The 22,891-nt window shown below is 36.7% G+C and overlaps 1 protein-coding gene across 1 annotated transcript in view; it reads left to right on the top strand.

Moving 5' to 3' along the window:
• Positions 1–22,891, top strand: part of LOC148939856 (nuclear factor NF-kappa-B p105 subunit-like) — a 176,674-nt gene that overhangs the window by 65,228 nt on the left and 88,555 nt on the right. Inside the window, exon 6 of the mRNA XM_089105862.1 lies at positions 10,585–10,689. Within this exon, the coding sequence (XP_088961988.1) occupies positions 10,585–10,689 (105 nt within the window). The remainder of the gene's footprint in view (positions 1–10,584; positions 10,690–22,891) is intronic.

Raw genomic sequence — 22,891 nt, 5'->3', positions numbered from 1 at the left:
ATTAGTTTTCATTCTCACAACTTTAATTTGTCATTCTTTTGCCAATCCTTTAGTTTTCGTTGCTTTTTATCTTTTTTTTCCCTGCGTTTGTTTATTGACCCCAAAATTCGAATTCGTCCCTTCGGGGCTTGTAACGGCAATTTTTGAAATAAATAAATTTTTTATCTTCAGATGATTTTATGCTTCTCACTTCTACAGATATATGCAAACTGGTGATTGGGGATTGACAGAATGGACAACAATTTTCAAATACTGTCCAAAATTGCTGTGATGGCCCTTCTTGAGTTTGTTTTCTTGTTCGTATAATCTTCTTTTTGAGAAACAGTCTTTGGCTACCCTGGTCAGTATCTAAAATTTCGATTATAATTGAAGTTTTAAATACTGACTAGGGTTGCTACGAGCTATATTATTGTTGCGGCTTTATCTGCACCTGTTTTTTTTATCCATTTGTTCTAGATGAGTTTATGCTCGAACTCTTATAGAAGCAATTCAAATTGGGATTGTTAAACTTGATAAGGATTTTCTAGTACTGACCAGGGTTGCCATACGGCATTTCATTTCTTATATACCTTATTGCTCTTGGTTCGTCGAACCTCAATGTCTTTCTCTCATGTTGAGGAGCTGTCTTGGGTCATTTTGTGATGGCCCTTCTTGAGTTTGTTTTCTTATTCATATTATCTTCTTTTTGAGAAACAGTCTTTGGCTATCCTGGGTCATTTTGTGATGGCCCTTCTTGAGCTTTTTTTTTTTGTTCATATTATCTCCTTTTTGAGAAACACTCTTTGGCTACCCTGATCAGTATCTAAAATTTCGATTTAAATTGAAGTTTTAAATACTGACTAGGGTTGCTACGAGGTATATTATTGTTGCGGCTTTATCTGCACCTGTTTTTTTTATCCATTTGTTCTAGATGAGTTTAGGCTCGAACTCTTATAGAAGCAATTCAAATTGGGATTGTTAAACTTGATAAGGATTTTCTAGTACTGACCAGGGTTGCCATACGGCATTTCATTTCTTATATACCTTATTGCTCTTGGTTCGTCGAACCTCAATGTCTTTCTCTCATGTTGAGGAGCTGTCTTGGGTCATTTTGTGATGGCCCTTCTTGAGTTTGTTTTCTTATTCATATTATCTTCTTTTTGAGAAACAGTCTTTGGCTATCCTGGGTCATTTTGCGATGGCCCTTCTTGAGCTTTTTTTTTTTGTTCATATTATCTCCTTTTTGAGAAACACTCTTTGGCTACCCTGATCAGTATCTAAAATTTCGATTTAAATTGAAGTTTTAAATACTGACTAGGGTTGTTACGAGGTATATTATTGTTGCGGCTTTATCTGCACCTGTTTTTTTTATCCATTTGTTCTAGATGAGTTTAGGCTCGAACTCTTATAGAAGCAATTCAAATTGGGATTGTTAAGCTTGATAAGGATTTTCTAGTACTGACCAGGGTTGCCATACGACATTTCATTTCTTACGTACCTTATTCCTTTTGATTTGTCTAACCCCAGTGTCTTGCTCTCATGTTGAGGAACTGTCTTGGGTCATTTTGTGATGGCCCTTCTTGAGTTTGTTTTCTTATTCATGTTATCTTCTTTTTGAGAAACAGTCTTTGGCTACCCTGGTCAGTATCTAAAATTTCGATTATAATTGAAGTTTTAAATACTGACTTGGATTCCTGCGAGCTACATTATTATTACGGCTTTATCTGCGCCTGTTTTTTTATCCATTTGTTCTAGATGAGTTTATGCTCGAACTCCTATAGAAGCAATTCAAATTGGGATTGTTAAACTTGATAAGGATTTTCTAGTACTGACCAGGGTTGCCATACGGCATTTCATTTCTTATATACCTTATTGCTCTTGGTTCGTCGAACCTCAATGTCTTTCTCTCATGTTGAGGAGCTGTCTTGGGTCATTTTGTGATGGCCCTTCTTGAGTTTGTTTTCTTATTCATATTATCTTCTTTTTGAGAAACAGTCTTTGGCTATCCTGGGTCATTTTGTGATGGCCCTTCTTGAGCTTTTTTTTTTTGTTCATATTATCTCCTTTTTGAGAAACACTCTTTGGCTACCCTGATCAGTATCTAAAATTTCGATTTAAATTGAAGTTTTAAATACTGACTAGGGTTGTTACGAGGTATATTATTGTTGCGGCTTTATCTGCACCTGTTTTTTTTATCCATTTGTTCTAGATGAGTTTAGGCTCGAACTCTTATAGAAGCAATTCAAATTGGGATTGTTAAACTTGATAAGGATTTTCTAGTACTGACCAGGGTTGCCATACGACATTTCATTTCTTACGTACCTTATTCCTTTTGATTTGTCTAACCCCAGTGTCTTGCTCTCATGTTGAGGAACTGTCTTGGGTCATTTTGTGATGGCCCTTCTTGAGTTTGTTTTCTTATTCATGTTATCTTCTTTTTGAGAAACAGTCTTTGGCTACCCTGGTCAGTATCTAAAATTTCGATTATAATTGAAGTTTTAAATACTGACTTGGATTCCTGCGAGCTACATTATTATTACGGCTTTATCTGCGCCTGTTTTTTTATCCATTTGTTCTAGATGAGTTTATGCTCGAACTCTTATAGAAGTAATTCAAATTGGGATTGTTAAACTTGATAAGGATTTTCTAGTACTGACCAGGGTTGCCATACGGCATTTCATTTCTTATATACCTTATTGCTCTTGGTTCGTCGAACCTCAATGTCTTTCTCTCATGTTGAGGAGCTGTCTTGGGTCATTTTGTGATGGCCCTTCTTGAGTTTGTTTTCTTATTCATATTATCTTCTTTTTGAGAAACAGTGTTTGGCTATCCTGGGTCATTTTGTGATGGCCCTTCTTGAGCTTTTTTTTTTTGTTCATATTATCTCCTTTTTGAGAAACACTCTTTGGCTACCCTGATCAGTATCTAAAATTTCGATTATAATTGAAGTTTTAAATACTGACTTGGATTCCTGCGAGCTACATTATTATTACGGCTTTATCTGCGCCTGTTTTTTTATCCATTTGTTCTAGATGAGTTTATGCTCGAACTCTTATAGAAGCAATTCAAATTGGGATTGTTAAACTTGATAAGGATTTTCTAGTACTGACCAGGGTTGCCATACGGCATTTCATGTCTTATATACCTTATTGCTCTTGGTTCGTCGAACCTCAATGTCTTTCTCTCATGTTGAGGAGCTGTCTTGGGTCATTTTGTGTTGGCCCTTCTTGAGTTTGTTTTCTTATTCATATTATCTTCTTTTTGATAAACAGTCTTTGGCTATCCTGGGTCATTTTGTGATGGCACTTCTTGAGCTTTTTTTTTTTGTTCATATTATATAAATTTTTAGAAAAAATATTTTGCTACCCTGATCATTATATAAAATTTAGATTTAAATTGAAGTTTTAAATACTGACTAGGGTTGTTACGAGGTATATTATTGTTGCGGCTTTATCTGCACCTGTTTTTTTTATCCATTTGTTCTAGATGAGTTTATGCTCGAACTCTTATAGAAGCAATTCAAATTGGGATTGTTAAACTTGATAAGGATTTTCTAGTACTGATCAGGGTTGCCATACGACATTTCATTTCTTACGTACCTTATTCCTTTTGATTTGTCTAACCCCAGTGTCTTGCTCTCATGTTGAGGAACTGTCTTGGGTCATTTTGTGATGGCCCTTCTTGAGTTTGTTTTCTTATTCATGTTATCTTCTTTTTGAGAAACAGTCTTTGGCTACCCTGGTCAGTATCTAAAATTTCGATTATAATTGAAGTTTTAAATACTGACTTGGATTCCTGCGAGCTACATTATTATTACGGCTTTATCTGCGCCTGTTTTTTTATCCATTTGTTCTAGATGAGTTTATGCTCGAACTCTTATAGAAGCAATTCAAATTGGGATTGTTAAACTTGATAAGGATTTTCTAGTACTGACCAGGGTTGCCATACGGCATTTCATTTCTTATATACCTTATTGCTCTTGGTTCGTCGAACCTCAATGTCTTTCTCTCATGTTGAGGAGCTGTCTTGGGTCATTTTGTGATGGCCCTTCTTGAGTTTGTTTTCTTATTCATATTATCTTCTTTTTGAGAAACAGTGTTTGGCTATCCTGGGTCATTTTGTGATGGCCCTTCTTGAGCTTTTTTTTTGTTCATATTATCTCCTTTTTTGAGAAACACTCTTTGGCTACCCTGGTCAGTATCTAAAATTTCGATTATAATTGAAGTTTTAAATACTGACTTGGATTCCTGCGAGCTACATTATTATTACGGCTTTATCTGCGCCTGTTTTTTTTATCCATTTGTTCTAGATGAGTTTATGCTCGAACTCTTATAGAAGCAATTCAAATTGGGATTGTTAAACTTGATAAGGATTTTCTAGTACTGACCAGGGTTGCCATACGGCATTTCATTTCTTATATACCTTATTGCTCTTGGTTCGTCGAACCTCAATGTCTTTCTCTCATGTTGAGGAGCTGTCTTGGGTCATTTTGTGATGGCCCTTCTTTAGTTTGTTTTCTTATTCATATTATCTTCTTTTTGAGAAACAGTGTTTGGCTATCCTGGGTCATTTTGTTATGGCCCTTCTTGAGCTTTTTTTTTTTGTTCATATTATCTCCTTTTTGAGAAACACTCTTTGGCTACCCTGGTCAGTATCTAAAATTTCGATTATAATTGAAGTTTTAAATACTGACTTGGATTCCTGCGAGCTACATTATTATTACGGCTTTATCTGCGCCTGTTTTTTTTATCCATTTGTTCTAGATGAGTTTATGCTCGAACTCTTATAGAAGCAATTCAAATTGGGATTGTTAAACTTGATAAGGATTTTCTAGTACTGACCAGGGTTGCCATACGGCATTTCATTTCTTATATACCTTATTGCTCTTGGTTCGTCGAACCTCAATGTCTTTCTCTCATGTTGAGGAGCTGTCTTGGGTCATTTTGTGATGGCCCTTCTTGAGTTTGTTTTCTTATTCATATTATCTTCTTTTTGAGAAACAGTCTTTGGCTATCCTGGGTCATTTTGCGATGGCACTTCTTGAGCTTTTTTTTTTTTTTAATATTATATAAATTTTTAGAAAAAATATTTGGCTACCCTGATCATTATATAAAATTTAGATTTAAATTGAAGTTTTAAATAATAAATAGGGTTGCTACGAGGTATATTATTGTTGCGGCTTTATCTGCACCTGTTTTTTTTATCCATTTGTTCTAGATGAGTTTAGGCTCGAACTCTTATAGAAGCAATTCAAATTGGGATTGTTAAACTTGATAAGGATTTTCTAGTACTGATCAGGGTTGCCATACGACATTTCATTTCTTACGTACCTTATTCCTTTTGATTTGTCTAACCCCAGTGTCTTGCTCTCATGTTGAGGAACTGTCTTGGGTCATTTTGTGATGGCCCTTCTTGAGTTTGTTTTCTTATTCATGTTATCTTCTTTTTGAGAAACAGTCTTTGGCTACCCTGGTCAGTATCTAAAATTTCGATTATAATTGAAGTTTTAAATACTGACTTGGATTCCTGCGAGCTACATTATTATTACGGCTTTATCTGCGCCTGTTTTTTTATCCATTTGTTCTAGATGAGTTTATGCTCGAACTCTTATAGAAGCAATTCAAATTGGGATTGTTAAACTTGATAAGGATTTTCTAGTACTGACCAGGGTTGCCATACGGCATTTCATTTCTTATATACCTTATTGCTCTTGGTTCGTCGAACCTCAATGTCTTTCTCTCATGTTGAGGAACTGTCCTGGGTCATTTTGTGATGGCCCTTCTTGAGTTTTTTTCTTGTTCATATTATCTCCTTTTTGAGAAACACTCTTTGGCTACCCTGGTCAGTATCTAAAATTTCGATTAAAATTGAAGTTTTAAATACTGACTAGGGTTGCTACGAGCTATATTATTGTTGCGGCTTTATCTGCACCTGTTTTTTTTTATCCATTTGTTCTAGATGAGTTTATGCTCGAACTCTTATAGAAGCAATTCAAATTGGGATTGTTAAACTTGATAAGGATTTTCTAGTACTGATCAGGGTTGCCATACGGCATTTCATTTCTTATATACCTTATTCCTCTTGGTTCGTCGAACCTCAATGTCTTTCTCTCATGTTGAGGAACTGTCTTGGGTCATTTTGTGATGGCCCTTCTTGAGTTTTTTTCTTATTCATATTATCTCCTTTTTGAGATACACTCTTTGGCTACCCTGGTCAGTATCTAAAATCAAACAGTTCGTAGTAACGAACTGTAAGTAAGCAGCCCGGCTCAATGGTAACCGAAACTCTAAAAAACAGACTTTTGATACCAATAGATACATGAAAAGGATCAGATTTTAATTTTGATTTCAAATATATGTTTGATCAAGTTTAGTCCTACACATCAAAAGTTACGTACCTGAGAAAAATTTGGCTGATTCTCGCAAAAAGGGGGAAAGACACCCAAAAGCTATAGAACCTTAATGAAAATAACACCATTATATTCAGCGTATCTGAGAACCCTAATGTAGGGGTTTCAAGCTCCTATCTACAAAAATGTGGAATTTTCCATTTTTTGCAAGAAGAAAGATCACGGATGCTTGTTTATTATATATTTTTTTTTTCCCCAGGGGTGATCGTATCGACTCAGTGGTCCTAGAATATTGTTGGAGAGCTCATTCGAACGGAAATCAAAAGTTCTAGTGCCCTTTTTAAGTGACCAAAAAATTGGAGGGCATCTAGGCCCCCTCCTACGCTAATTGTTTTCCCCAAAGTCACCGGATCAAAATTTTTAGATAGCCATTTTGTTCAGCATGGCCGAAGATATTATAACTATGTCTTTTAGCATGACTTAATCCCTCGAAGCCCCCGGGGGAAGGGCTGAAAGTTTGAACTTTACCCAATGTTAACATATAGTATTGGTTATTGGGAAGTATACAAACGTTTTTAGGGGGAATTTTTTCTGGTAGTGGGGGTGGGGGTAGTTCGGGAGTTATATGGGAGAATCTTTTCATGAAGGAAGTTTTCATAGGGGAAGAGAAATTGCTATGAAGGGGGCGCCGGATTCCCCATCATTATTTAAAAAAAAATCTGAAATTAAATATAAAGAAACAAGTTTTTCAACTGAAAGTAAGGAGCAAAACTTAAAACGAACAGAAAATATTAGCTTTATTATTGGGTTCACCCCCTAGTCAATACCTCGTTCTTTAAGCCAAAGATTTTTTAGTACTTTCATAAGAGCTATTTATTGTAATTAACGACCTTTGTGATTAAAGGGTCATTTTTAAAGAATTGGAACAAAATTCGAACTTTCGCTTAAAGAGCAAGGTATTGACTAGGGGGCAAACCCCCTAATATACGTATTAATATATATATATATATATATATATATATATATATATATATATATATATATATATATATATATATATATATATATATATATATATATATATATATATATATATATATATATATATATATATATATATATATATATATAATAGCCCCTTTCATATACGGAATAATTTCTGTTCGTTTTAAGTTTTAATGTCGCTCCTTACTTTCAGTTAAAAAAACTTGTTTTTTTTTATTTATTTCGATTAAAATTGAAGTTTTAAATACTGACTAGGGTTGCTACGAGCTATATTATTGTTGCGGCTTTATCTGCACCTGTTTTTTTTATCCATTTATTTTAGATGAGTTTATGCTCATACTCTTCTAGAAGGAATTCAAACTGGGACTGTTCAACTTGATAAGGATTTTCTAGTACTGACCAGGGTTGCCATACGGCATTTCATTTCTTATATACCTTATTCCTCTTGGTTCGTCCAACCTCAATGTCTTTCTCTCATGTTGAGGAACTGTCTTGGGTCATTTTGTGATGGGCCTTCTTGAGTTTTTTTCTTATTCATATTATCTTCTTTTTGAGAAACACTCTTTGGCTACCTTGGTCAGTATCTAAAATTTCGATTAAAATTGAAGTTTTAAATACTGACTAGGGTTGCTACGAGCTATATTATTGTTGCGGCTTTATCTGCACCTGTCTTTTTTATCCATTTGTTCTAGGTGAGTTTATGCTCATACTCTTCTAGAAGCAATTCAAACTGGGATTGTTCAACTTGATAAAGATTTCTAGTACTGAACAGGGTTCCCATACGGCATTTCATTTCTTACGTACCTTATTCCTCTTGATTTGTCCAGCCTCAGTGACTTGCTCTTATCCTGTGAAACCACCATGGGTTATTTTATGAGGATCCATCTCGATGTCTTCACGTACTGACCAGGGTTACCATACATCGTTTCATTTCTTACGTACCTTATTCCTCTTGATTTGTCCAACCTCACTGTCTTGCTCTTATCCTGAGAAACCACCATGGGTTATTCTATGAAGATCCATCTTGGTGTCTTCACATACTGACCAGGGTTGGCATACAGCATTTCATTTTTTACGTACCTTATTCCTCTTGATTTGTCCAACCTCACTGTCTTGCTCTTATCCTGAGAAATCACCATGGGTTATTTTATGATGATCCATCTTGATGTCTTCACATACTGACCAGGGTTGCCATACAACGTTTCATTTCTTACGTACCTTGTTCCTCTTTATTTGTCCAACCTCGGTGACTTGCTCTCATCCTGAGAAAATACCATGGATTATTTTTTGAGGATCCATCTCGATGTCTTCACGTACTGGCCAGGTTTACCATACAGCATTTCATTTCTTACGTACCCTATTCCTCTTGATTTGTCCAACCTCACTGTCTTGCTCTTATCCTAAGAAACCACCATGGGTTATTTTATGAGGATCCATCTTGATTTCTTCACATACTGATCAGGGTTGACATACATCTTTTGATTCATCCATACATCTTATGAGGATCCATCTTGATGTCTTCACATACTGACCAGGGTTGACATACAGCATTTCATTTCTTACGTACCTTATTCCTTTTGATTGTCCAACCTCAGTTTCTTGCTCTTGGGTTACCACCATGGGTTATTTTATGATGATCCATCTTGATGTCTTCACATACTGACCAGGGTTGCCATACAACGTTTCATTTCTTACGTACCTTGTTCCTCTTGATTTGTCCAACCTCGGTGACTTGCTCTCATCCTGAGAAAATACCATGGATTATTTTTTGAGGATCCATCTCGATGTCTTCACGTACTGGCCAGGTTTACCATACAGCATTTCATTTCTTACGTACCCTATTCCTCTTGATTTGTCCAACCTCACTATCTTGCTCTTATCCTAAGAAACCACCATGGGTTATTTTATGAGGATCCATCTTGATTTCTTCACATACTGATCAGGGTTGACATACATCTTTTGATTCATCCATACATCTTATGAGGATCCATCTTGATGTCTTCACATACTGACCAGGGTTGACATACAGCATTTCATTTCTTACGTACCCTATTCCTCTTGATTTGTCCAACCTCACTGTCTTGCTCTTATCCTAAGAAACCACCATGGGTTATTTTATGAGGATCCATCTTGATTTCTTCACATACTGATCAGGGTTGACATACATCTTTTGATTCATCCATACATCTTATGGGAATCCATCTTGATGTCTTCACATACTGACCAGGGTTGACATACAGCATTTCATTTCTTACGTACCTTATTCCTTTTGATTGTCCAACCTCAGTTTCTTGCTCTTGGGTTACCACCATGGGTTATTTTATGATGATCCATCTTGATGTCTTCACATACTGACCAGGGTTGCCATACAACGTTTCATTTCTTACGTACCTTGTTCCTCTTGATTTGTCCAACCTCGGTGACTTGCTCTCATCCTGAGAAAATACCATGGATTATTTTTTGAGGATCCATCTCGATGTCTTCACGTACTGGCCAGGTTTACCATACAGCATTTCATTTCTTACGTACCCTATTCCTCTTGATTTGTCCAACCTCACTGTCTTGCTCTTATCCTAAGAAACCACCATGGGTTATTTTATGAGGATCCATCTTGATTTCTTCACATACTGATCAGGGTTGACATACATCTTTTGATTCATCCATACATCTTATGAGGATCCATCTTGATGTCTTCACATACTGACCAGGGTTGACATACAGCATTTCATTTCTTACGTACCCTATTCCTCTTGATTGTCCAACCTCAGTTTCTTGCTCTTGGGTTACCACCTTGGGTTATTTTATGAGGATCCTTCTTGATGTCTTCACGTGGTAGGTCTGTTTCATATGATTTTTTTGTGAATATTGATCTTTAATAAATGAATTCCTGTCTAAAAAATTAATTTCTCTCTCTCTCTTCTTGATATTTTCTTATTTCTCTGCGGAATACCCTTTGGCTACCCTGGTCAGCATTTAAGAGGGGGTATTTAGGGGTTTTTTACCCCCCCCCCCCCGAAATGTTTGTCCGACTCGTAAAAAAATGAATATAAACAAATTTTTGATGTGTTCTTTAAAGTTTTTTTAACCCCCCCCCTTCTAAAAAATCTTTTGTAACTCCCCCCCCCCCAAAAAAAAGTTTCTGATTACGGCCCTGCTAACCAGGGTTGTGACGGGGTATTTCATTCTTATTGCTGCATAATCTGCTTCTCTTATTTTATCCAGCTGATAATTTTATGCTTACATTTTTCTAGAAGCAACACAAACTGGTGATCTAAGGATTGTTAGAATTGACAAACATGTGAGCTGTGTCACAGGCAATGAAGAAGTCTTTATTTTCGTGGAAAAAGTTAATAAACGTAAGTGTTTTTTTTTGTTTTTTAAGTGTTTTTGTGAAAACACTATGAAATTTTCAAGTTGAGAGGTATCGTGATATCTACGAACTAGTGATTTTCTCTGGCCTAGTGAAATCAATTGTGTAGTCACACATGATAACGGATATATCGTCCGTTTATAGGCCGCCTGTATTTTTCTATATATTAGTTTTTTTTTCAAAAGTGTCGTGCTAGCCGAGCGGTTGGCGGGCTGGGTTTGGAATTCTTTGTTCGAAGGGCGGGGGCTCGATTCCTGGTGTGGCCGGTTATTTAATTTGGGACGGGGGTCAGTGGCTTGACTGTAAGCTCAACCAGAGTCTACCCGGCTCTAAATGGGTACCCGGATAAATCTGGGGAAGGTAAGCAGGAAGGGTGCACAGGATGGCTGGCCCCCAACCCTCCATTGCACTTCCTGGCTGAAGGGCCAAGAAACGTAGATCAGCACCGCCGGTTGGACTTTAAGGATCTATTGTCCTATCATTTACCTTTTTCTTTCAATTTCTTTTCGGTAATTACCCGACCGAAGTAAAGTAACTCGGGCTTGAAATCTTCCTATTTTCCATTCATTTTAAATAAAAAAAAATATATTTTAACTACATACTAAACCCAAAAACCGTTTTGGGGAAAGGAATGGGAGGGCGGAATTTCAGAAAGGACTGTTTTGCTCGTCATATAACGAGCTTTGAAGTCAAACGTGAATTGGGTTTAGATCGTGATAGAAGAGGGCTGGTTTGTCATTTCTCTTTTCTAATAGTCCCAAGTTTCCGTGATAATTTTTTTCTCAATTTGTATTCCAAAGTTTTCACTTAATTCTGCAACTCCGTTATAATTTAATTTTGCTGAGTCATTTAAACTTTATAGAAAGGATCCCCCTTCCCCCTCCCCAAAAAAAAGGAAAAGAAAAAGGAAACCAAGAGTTAATTTTTATTTCTGGAAAAGCATAGAAACCAGACCCGTACGTAGGGGAACGAGTTCTCGGGGCTGTGCCCCCTCAATTTCATGAAAATTTTCGAAATTGTTTGTTTTTTATATTTTCCATGTTATTCTGCTCTTTTTTCTTTTTTATTGAAATTAGTATTTCCTTCATTAGATTCCCCCACCTTTGGAGTAATTCCCCAATTATTGACCTACCTGAAGTCAGAATGATTTTGGCCAAAATGTATTATAAGCTGAGATTTGTTCAAAAGCGATTTAAAAAAAAACAACAAAAAACGAAGGAATTTGTCAATAACAGTATTTTATACTTTTCATTTTCTTAACGTGTTTTCCCTTTTTATCAAATTAATATCCCCTCCAGGAATAACATCCACTTCTGAAGCAATATCCTCGTTATTGACCTGCCTTAAACCAGAATGGTTTAGGCCAAAATGTATTATTAATTGAGATTTTTCCGAAAACAATATTTTAAAAACGATGGGATTTTTTTCAGTCAATGTTTTTGTATTTTTCATACTATTTGCCTCTTTTTCCTTTTTATTCAAATTAATTTCCACACCGAAATTAACCTCCAGTTCTGAATCATTTTTTGATTATTGACCTGCCTGAAGTCAGAACGGTTTAGGCCAAAATATAAGATTAATTGGGATTTTTCCTTGAACAACAGTTTAAAAACAATTGGATTTTTTCAGTAATTTTTTTTTTGTATTTTTCAAATTATTTGCCTTTTTGTTTTTGTTAAAATTGATATTCCCTCAGAAAATGACTTTCACTTCTGAAGCAATTTCCTGATTATTGACCTGCCTGAAGCCAGAATGGTTTAGGCCAAAGTGTATTTTTAATTGAGTATTTTTCCTAAAACAATGGGATTTTTTCAGTAACTGGTTTTTATATTTTTCATATTATTTGCCTTTTTTTTCTTTTTTATTTTGATTATTACCCCCTCCAAAAGTATCCCACACTTTTAAAGCACATTCCTGATTATTGTGTTGCCTGAAGTCAGAATAAGGGTTGCCACCCGGTGAAAAAAATCACTAGATTTTAGTTTTTAGATCCACATTCTAGAGTGGAAAAACGACGTGACGTGAGTAGGCACACGTGACGTGACGTGACGTGACGTAGGCACACACGTCAAGATGAGGGAGGATATTAGCAGATATCTCTGGGTTTCTCCAGTTAGTTCTCTGGTTTTCTGTGTTTTTGTTTACTCTACTTGTTTTTGAAGTTTCTGACTCTATCCCACTGCCTCCTCCTCGCGTAGGTAAAGGGCTCCGTTGCTTTAAATAGACATGATATTGTACTTTTTTAGAACCCGGATATTTCGGTAATTAAAAATCTGGATATAATTAGAGAAGCTACAAGGGTTTGGGCGTCTCTATCTTCCGTTACACATATTATACATTATTGTAACCAGAATGGTCCTGGGCTTAGAACCTTGGATAAAATCTTCGGAATGCTGTAAATCTTTGGAGGCTTGGGTGGGAGCCCTGAGGTCCGGTCAGATATCATTAAGGAATGTTGCCCTAAGATCGTTTAACTCAAAAACATGCCATATTTCTGAAATATGGCTACTGACAAGTAAGGAGGGTTGTTGGGTTGTTTTCCTCCAATAAACTGTGTGCATTTCTTCCTTGCATTATACCAGCATTTCTGAATCCCCGTCACTTATGTTTCTTTTTTATTCTTACCTAGTCCCTCGGATACAACCCTGGAGACTTCATTACTTCACGAATTTTTAGTTTTAAGGACGTTAGATTTTTGGCTCTGAGGGCCAGAAGGATTTCTCCTCCAAAACATTTGGCCCGTAATTCAATTTTAGGCTATACAAAACCTGTTGACTGAATCACGTGAATATTGAGATTTCATTTTTATTCAGGCGGGAAGTGGGGGAGGGGGAAGTCCCTAAGGCGTATATAGGAGGGTCAAAGGATAAGAAACCTCCTGATTCTTATGATTGTCTTTTCAGATAATTTGCTGCCTTTTGTGTTTGTTTTAAACTGAGACCCCCCCCCCTTGAGATGTTCCCCCATCCCCGAAGAAATTCTCACGTACGATTCGTGCCTGAATCACCTCAAGATGTGTTAAACATAGGAGATTAAATTGGACCAAATGGGATTTCGAGGGAGAGCCAGGGATGCGGTATACTCAAAATAGAAGCTACACGGCCATAATCGATTATCAAGTTTTTTTTCATCCTCAGTCCCTAGGCCTTATTGGTTAAAACTAAAATAAATTTCTTTTTTTGTAATGAAATTAAAACTCAAAGTTGGAATTTAAAATTAAGAATATTGCCTGCAAGAGTACGCAACATAAATCTATAGAATTATCGCGCAACTGGCACTGATCATCAAACTTTATTTGAAAAAGAGTTTTTGAAGGGGCTCTAATATGAGCGTAATTCCAGTGCATAAGCACCAATCCATGTGTTTTTATGGGGAGGGGGTGGGGTCGTATTTTAGATAACGTGAAATTTAAAAATTCCTACCCCTGTCTGTCCATGTGCCAGGACAAACACTTGGATATGTACAGGCTATAGTTTTATAAGTTTTCTCATGTTGTTTTCCTCGTAACAGATAGGGTTTCAAATCTAAGAGCATTTGATAAAAGGCTTATGAAATACAGTGAGAATCTCTGGAAAAGGGCACCTCTTAAGGTCAAATTATGCCGTGAAATAGATTTAATATTTATTTAATAAAACAACTTTCATAAGTTTTGCCTAGGCTGCAACTAATTTATGCTATTTTTTTATAATATCAGGTCAATAAATTACAAACGATTAAATACACTGACATAAAAAGGAACAAAGAGTTCATAAAACGATTAGTACGGCATCTCAGTGGTTCGATTTTATCCCTACTTTTTGTAGGCAAACGCTTTGTACATGAAGGTGGCAGCAAATAACAATGCTTCTTACTCGCGAGTAATAAGTTTCCAATCTTGAGCATTGATTCGTATCTGCGCTCACGGAGAGAGGGCCATTTTTACTGACTCAACAGTGGATTCATTAGACACATAATTTGCACCGAGTAGGATTTTTGTAGCACGTTTCTGCACAGTATCCATGTCAGAACTGGTATATTCTATATTGTTCACTAGAGGGTCTCATACCAGACAGACGTGCCGTACTAACGTAATGACTGCACATAATACAGATTTGATTTGCGCTGTAGAAAAACCCAGGTACCGCAAAGTAAATACCGATCTTATGGTGTAATATCCTTTCTTTACTTGGTTTGCAACATGTGGGCTAAGGAAGCCGTTTTTGATAAAAGAGCCACCGAGTATGCATGCGTTTTAGATAACTGGGTGCCATGATCCAGGACAGAAAAGATCACGATTCAGAGGTTGAAAGCTCATCATTTTTTTTTATTCTCGTTGATTTACTGCCTATATGTGTCACACTGGCTGTCAAAAGCCGATTTGAGGCCACTGAACTGCGGAAAGCCGATTTGAGGCCACTGAACTGCGGAAAGCCGATTTGAGGCCACTGAACTGCGGAAAGCCGATTTGAAGCCACTACTGAACTGCGAAACGACTTCGTACTTTTCCACTAGGCACTTCAGTAGGATGCACAAGTCTTCAACGTGTTTAACATGATCCTCAAAACTCCCCAAAGCACGTAATTTATCAGCGCTAGAAATAGCAGGGCTTCATGTTCGGTGCTTTGATGTGTACCGCATGTTATTTCGGCCCATTCCAAGTCGAGATCTCCCGGGAAAAGTACATAAACACACTGATAACAGCCGCGAAGAAAATCAATAGCAAGTAGCAGAATGTGCTTTTTTTTGCACACGTCGCTTTTAAGTTTTCGACAGCGGTAATATGGCGGATTAGGTCAAACGCTTTTCGAGAATGAGCTAAAAACAAGTCCACAATACTATTTATTTGGTCTAGTCATTCGGTTATTAGGTGGAAGAGTCTTACCAAATAGTGGGCTATGTTGCCTTTTTTTTAGACAATTGTTCTGGATTTGGTCAAGGGAAGGGCTAATTTGAGAAAGAAGTTCGCAGTAAGTGGACGATCCAGTCAATTTGGCTAGATTAGGAGTAATCGAGATCGGCCGCAGCTGGTCAAAAGGTTTTGGACCTTTGATTCTGGGTATAATTCATGCGTATGCCTTCTTCCATGCCCGAGGAAAACTTTATTCCTTAAAACACTGGTTAGTCACTGAAGTAAGGGTTTGGTAAGCGGTAACCTAATAGTACTAAAAAACTAAACCTTGTTGTAATATCAAACTTCGCGAATCGTTCCAACAGAATAACACTTTTCCAATTATTACTGCAATTATTATTATAATTTTCAACAGTTTTCATTTCAACATTTCAACAGTTGCTACTATAATCAATAATAGTTTAATTATTCCAATAGAACAACACTGCTCTAATTACTATTTCAAATATTATAATCTAGTTTTTAGTAGTTTTCAGTTAATTGTTGTAATCAGCAACAGTTTAAGTATTCAAATAGAACAACACTAAACAGAAAAAGATTTGTTCGAAATTCCAACCTGTACTTCATTTTACTGTTTATATTTTAACAGCAACTTTTTTTCTTTTACCAAAAGCTAGTAGCCTATATGTTTTTTAAGTTTTCGAGAAAGTCACAGAATAGCAGATTTTTGATTTTGGAACAGGACAAATTGCCGAAGATACAGGGTTTTGCCAATAGTTTTTCCGAAGTCTGTTTTCTTCGTGTTTTTCCTCTCCGCATGGGCGTCGTTGGGGGGGGGGAGGGAGGGGGCAGTTGCCCCCCAATGATTTGGAGAAAAAATATTATATATCCCATGCCCCTTGAATATCCGGATATGGACCCCTCTTGCCCCCCACCCATAAAAATGCTGGAAATTCGCCCCTGCCCCTCTGTCTACGTAGATACGAGCTTTTGTAATTTGAATAAGTTTGACTAAGTTTTGGCCGTTAAAAACGAGGGATTCAGGTTTTACCCTGTAGCTATAGGTACTAGGTTGTACCTCAGAAAGTATTGTAAATAGTAGCCATGCCGAGATTGGGGGAGGCCCAGTTATTTCATCGCATGGGTTTCAATTGTAGGGACTTAGCTTGATTCAACTTTGTACTGACAGACACTGTTAAATCAAGTCGAATAAGATAATAATTTCATTGAATAAAATTTAGTTTAGTAACTTTTTTCTCTTATTGTTTAGGTATATGTAACCTACTCGTATGAAAATCAGCTTATTGATATTTTCGTTTCGTCTGTTTTGCATTGTCTCGTGTAATGACGCAAAAATGCTCGGTTGTGATTGATTAACATGTAAATTACCGGGGTTTCCCGCTGATGCAAATTGGCGTCAAATTTTTGTTCAGAACACTTCAAAATCTAAGTACAGTCAACTTTAGATTATCCGGTTTAGGATTAACCGGTTTTGGTTTAATTATGGCTTTTTGTTATTGTTATACGTTAGCAAATAGAGCCTCTTATATGCTGAACCCTAAAAAACTGAGAAAACCCAATGTGTCCGTTAATCATAAAATTTCTTTGATGAAATAAATAAGAAATCAATTAATCTAAATAATCATTTTATAGTCCATGTCCATGGTAAAATGAATCCCTCTTCGATCAAACTGTCCTGAAAAAACGAGTTGAGTCGAAAGTAAAAAGACTAGATGATTGAATTTTTTTTAGATTTTTAGGAGTTTATTCCACACATTTCCGCTTACCTGGATCTATCACTTTCATTCATAGACAGCGTAGTTGCGCTGCCTAAGTAAAGAGCGATACGGCTTACATGCATCAATTGTTTTTTCCTTCCCCCAGGCCACTTTGTATGGAAGGGGTGGCTGTAAAACTTTTGAGAAGATTTAGTCGATTTGGAATTAAAAGTCCTTGCTCCCTTTTTAAGAGTTGTAAGCGATCAGAGACAACCCGCCCCCTCACATGCCCTTTTTGGCTATAGCCTACGGCTCCCTTAGCATCAAAAATCATTAAGCACCAAAACACTTAGATAACTATAGGTCTCCGTTCCCCTGCGAGTCCAGGGGACTTGTCTGTCATGTGTCAATCCTCTATACGGTAATCCGCCTGAGACTTTAAGTGGGCAAGCCTATTAGGCCTAGGTCATTTGTTCGCCTGTGAGTCCAAGCAAATTCAGTTCTCCTTTTGCATACAAGTCCATTCGACAGTGTACGTCATAGGTCAAACGGAAAGTCGCGATCATCCCTTAGTTCTACTATCTGAAAATTTCGATCGGTTGTGCTTTGGGAAATGACGGATGTAGAGGGGGGGGGGGTTTCCTGCTCTCAAATGACTTTTTACTCTTAAAAAGGGCACTATAACTTCTAATTTCAAATCAAATGAGCCCCCTCTGAAGTTTATACGAACAGCCATTCCATAAAAATCTTATATGCCTCCTGGGCATAACTTATAACGCTTGCCCCAGGGCTCTGGGGGGTTACGCCAACCCTAGAGGCATTGTTATATGTTTTTTGGACCATTTTGAACAAAATGGCTAACTCACAGTTAGAATTAGATGCGTTTGGTAAAAAAAGGGGTGGTCAGGGGAGGAGGGGGCTAGTTGCCCTCCATCACTTTTGACTCTTAAAAGGGAACCAAAGCTTCCAATTCTCAACCGAATGAGACTCCTCTCAAGTTTATACAACCATCTCTTCCATAAAGTCCTTAAATGCCCCCGGGGCATAACTTACAACCCTTACCCTCAGGCTCTGGGGGTTTGTTTAATTTAAACAGTTAAACATTTGACATTCGTAAGGTAAAAACGGAGGGAGAGGGAATCTCATATGCTTAAATTGCTTACTATGTAGGGGCCCGAAATTCCTTCTGTATCTTCCGGTAGAGATTTTTATTGGGGTAGAAAAGGGGTATTTTTACTGAAGCAGAAGGAGGGAGGCGAGGTCGAAGGGGGAAAATTGAATAGGGAAAAGGTAATTTGGTTGGGAATTTATTTAGGACGTTAGTGGCGGAACACAAGGAAATTTGTGTTTTTTTTTCCTTGAGGGTAACCAGCTCGTCTCTTCGAAGAGGGGTGATATAAGGGACTTAACCATCATTGAAAATAATTCTTAGCCACCTTTTTGGGAATGCTCCTATCCTTTCTGACAATTCATTGAAAATACCAGGATGTCAAACAGGACAGGTTTACTCCAGGATTGGGCGTACTGTGGCCTTTACGTATAAATATTCCAAAATACAGGCCGAATATGTGATTTAGAATGTCTTATAGCATTTATTTTTTTACTTTTTTATTCTAATTCTTTTTTCGTGTATCATAGACGTTTGAGATAAAGTTTAACATTGGGGCTGTAGGGGGGATATCAACCCAAAGGCAAACTTATTAGACATTTCGAAGTTTTTGAACAAAAGAGATATATCACAATTTGTTTTGATATCATAGAGGTTAGAAGAGAGCGGGATAGCAGAAATGGAGGGAGGCTGATTTCCCTTCAGCCGCTTTAAGCATTCAATAAGAACACACGAACTTTCATTTTGCAAGCGAATGGTCCCCTTCCCAAGTTTATAAATTAGCCCCTTCTATTTAAAGTATGTAGGTAACAAGTTTTTGGACTTTTCTCTTCCTTTTTTTTTTTAGCTACATTCTGACTGGACGCAATATTTTAAAAATGTAATTCTGCATTGGGGCCATTAGCTGTAAGTTTCAGACCAATTAAAAAAAGAAAAAAAAAGAAAAAAAAAAGGTTTTTAAACCCACTTTGCTAGAGGAGGGATCAATTCTTTGAATAGTTCTTTGTGTATTGATTCCTCCGGCAGAAGGATTTACGGCAGCAAGTTTCAAATTGATCAGTATATAAGTTTTTGCGGCTCATTTATTGGTATTTTCAACTATTTTGGAAAAATGGGAACCTCGAAGTGTTGATCAGATGTCCTGCAGTAAGAACCAATTGTATTAGCCAAGAATTGGGGCTATTGAGAAGGTGACATGTTAAGAAAATAATTCTTAGTTTAAATTATGTAAAAAAAATGGTTATTAACACATTTTGAAGGCACTTTATCTAATACTTTAACACCCCCCCCCTCTACCTTTGTTTGGAAATATATAGTCCATATTATATATTCCTTATGGATTTTTCTGTTTCTTGGTTTTGTCATCATTTATTCAATTTATCAATACACATTGAAAAAAAGAGTGACACTTGTCAAAATGCATGGGATATTAGGGGACTGGGAGTAAAGTATAAAGCAAGTTTAAAGCTTATATATATATATATATATATATATATATATATATATATATATATATATATATATATATATATATATATATATATATATATATATATATATATATATATATATATAGGGACCAAAGGTCCCAACATATAAGGGACCAAAGGTCCCAACATATAAGGGACCAAAGGTCCCAACACCTCCCTCCTAAGAAAAATGACCGTCATCATGCCATGGGTCAGAGCACAAAAAAAACATAAAATAAATAACATCAACTTCAAAATCACCAAACTTGCTTCTTCTCTCTTCCCCCAGTGTCTGTACTTCCATCGCTCCAGGATTCGTCGTCATCACGACGTCTCTACCGTAGAACCACTATGGTCTAGATCGTCTAACATCCACATTTGGTTTTCAAAGTTGAAGTCCCCAAGATTCGTAGAAATTCATTGTGCACAGCACAATCAAAAACAAAAATTTTCTTGCTCTCATGAATTTACATTTGAGAGGAGCAGAGAATCAGTTCCTGGCACTTTTGATGATGCCAGCCATCGTGAAAAATTGGCTGCACTAGCCTCTTAATTTCCATCTGTGGAAACAACTCGACCTCTCAATAAAAAAGTAACTTGCCTATTGACATAATTTCAAACAATCTAAGGCTGACAATGCACAGCCCTGTGGAAACGACAGGAGTTCAGGAAAATAAAGTAACAATCTGAGCGACCCTTGAGTTGCTTTTTTCTGGGTCTTGTCCCCTAAAATAATTGAGTGAATAATACTCGGCGATGAGGAATGAAGACATAATTGCGGACTGAAAAAACAAAGCCTCATTAAAGGGATCGCCACAGGTCCGTTAGTTGTGTATCAAAAAAAAGGGCAATCTTTCACGTTTCCCCACAGGGGATATTCCCCAAAGAAACCGTCCCCCTCAAAAAGGAACAAACTCTTTTTTGAGTTGATCCGACCAATATCAGATTCCTTCATAAATTTCTTCGATCCAACCCAAAATTCAGTACCTTTCAATCTTTCCGTAACCCGTTGTTGACAAGTCAATTCTATGTCAGGATTATCTGTAGTTTCTCTTAATTTGTCATGAGTCTTCTCCTCCCTCCTAAGTTTTTTCGTTTTATTGTAATTTTGCAATTTTCCTTGTGGGTATTGGACCTCTTTGTCCCCCCCTATTATTTATTTTAGCTAGGCACAGCCCAGATAATTTTTATTTTTCGCCACTGCAGGCTGAATCTAAAAATTTTTCTCTTTTTCACACTCCTCTTTTCATCTCTACTTTTCTCAATTTTGTCAATCGTGCAAAATAATAAATCATCCTTAAATCTGATTTGGACTCCAGTGTCCACCATCTTTGACTGCATTTCTTGTTTGTAGCTCCATTTAATATCTTTTTTCTCTCTATTAGTTCTCTTTACTCTTACCGCAGAAACAAATATTCGTTATCAAATGGGAATTGAACTCCGACATTTGGTTTTTCATATTCTACTAAAATTTCTCGAACTTTCCGAGGAAAAGCGCGTACAATAAATTTCGTCTCCTTTTTTTCTGGTACAATCAGCGTTTCATTCTGGCCTGTACTTTCTAGTGTCTCATATTCATTAAAAGTGTTCTCAAGTTTTCCATTTTCTGGAAATTTTCCCGAAAAATCATTCTCGCGCGTCTTATTTTCAATATTTTTTGGTCTTTTTACTTCCGCATCTCATTTTTGTGGATTATCAACATTATGAACACGCGTATCAAGTATTTCGTTTTTCTGACAGGGCGGCGTAGCCTCCCAATTTGTTTTATGGTCCGGTCCACTTTTCCCCGTAGCCAACAGAAGTATCATGTTTTTCCGTCGTAGTGTAATTTTGTAATTTTCCCACTGTTAAAGAAGTCGCTTTTAACGATAGGAGATTTCCGATATCTCCAAAGTCTCCTCCTACTAAAACATCCACTGCTAGAGTTGGTACTAAGCCTACTTTTATCGTCTTTCTCTGGACCGTAACGTCCTTTTTTGCAATTTCTAATTTTACCCAAGCAGACGGGCATTGGTGCTTGTCTCCATAATAACATAATGTTGTAATTTTATTTTTATGGTCTATCTCTGTTCTATTTATTAGGTCAGTTTGCACATAAGTTTGATCACTGCAAGAATCAATTGCCATTTCAATTAATTCCCCGTTCAGTTTTCCGTATATCTTGTGCGACTCTGCAAATGCGTAATTTTTTTCCCTATTATGGGTCATGGCTATCGTGTTTTGTTGTGTCTGATCATATGTATTGGGGCAGTTTCTTGCAAAATGCCCTGTGGTACCACAGTTATAGCAATTTAATCCTCCTTGCGCTGTGTTATAATGCATATCTTTGTTATACTCTTTGTTTTGAAATATGTCTATTTCCTCAATTTCTTCTCTTATTTCGGTCCACCTATTCGCCGTTTCCGCCATTTCTTCGCTTGTTTTTGGGTTCTTTTCTTTCAAATATATTTTCAATTCTCTGTGGGTGTTTTCTAAAAATTGTTCCATTACTGTTTTATTTACCATTTCCGTCAATTTTTCTTTTATCTCTTCCGGGTCTTCATACATTCTATAATTTTCTAACTCTAGCCATTTTAAACACATATCTTTCAATTTGTACCCGAATTCATTATATGTTTCGTTGTCTCGTTGTCTTTCGCTTCTAAACCTTCTTTGAAAGTGCTTGGGGGAGAGTTGAAACTTTTCAAAAATGGCTGGTTTTAGTCTTTCAAAATCTTTTGAGTAGTCCATTGGTAATGCTTTATATGCAAGTTGTTTTTTGTAGTTAAGGAGGGGCTGTATTCTCGTCACCCAATTTTCTCTCGGCAACCCGCTTAATTCCGCCTTTTTTTCAAAATTGTATATGTATAAATGTACATCTTCATTTTCTTTCATTGGTTGAAGGTTTATTGCCTGCATTACCTCTATTGTAGACGCTTTCTGAGGCTCTTCTGAATTTCTCCCTGCAATCATTTCCATTACGTATTTTCTTTCCTCTCTGTCTTCCTCCTCCTTTTTTTCTCTGGCTATGCTATCACCCTCTTCCTTTCGTTCTTTTTCTTGTCTATCTTTCTATCTTTCTTTTC

This window comes from Artemia sp. Qi Xiang Cuo, chromosome 20 (genome assembly GCF_049724085.1).
Source record: "Artemia sp. Qi Xiang Cuo chromosome 20, ASM4972408v1, whole genome shotgun sequence".
Taxonomy (NCBI): domain Eukaryota; kingdom Metazoa; phylum Arthropoda; class Branchiopoda; order Anostraca; family Artemiidae; genus Artemia; species Artemia sp. Qi Xiang Cuo.
Note: the sequence above shows the minus strand (reverse complement) of the source record. Positions and strands in the feature narration are given on the sequence as shown.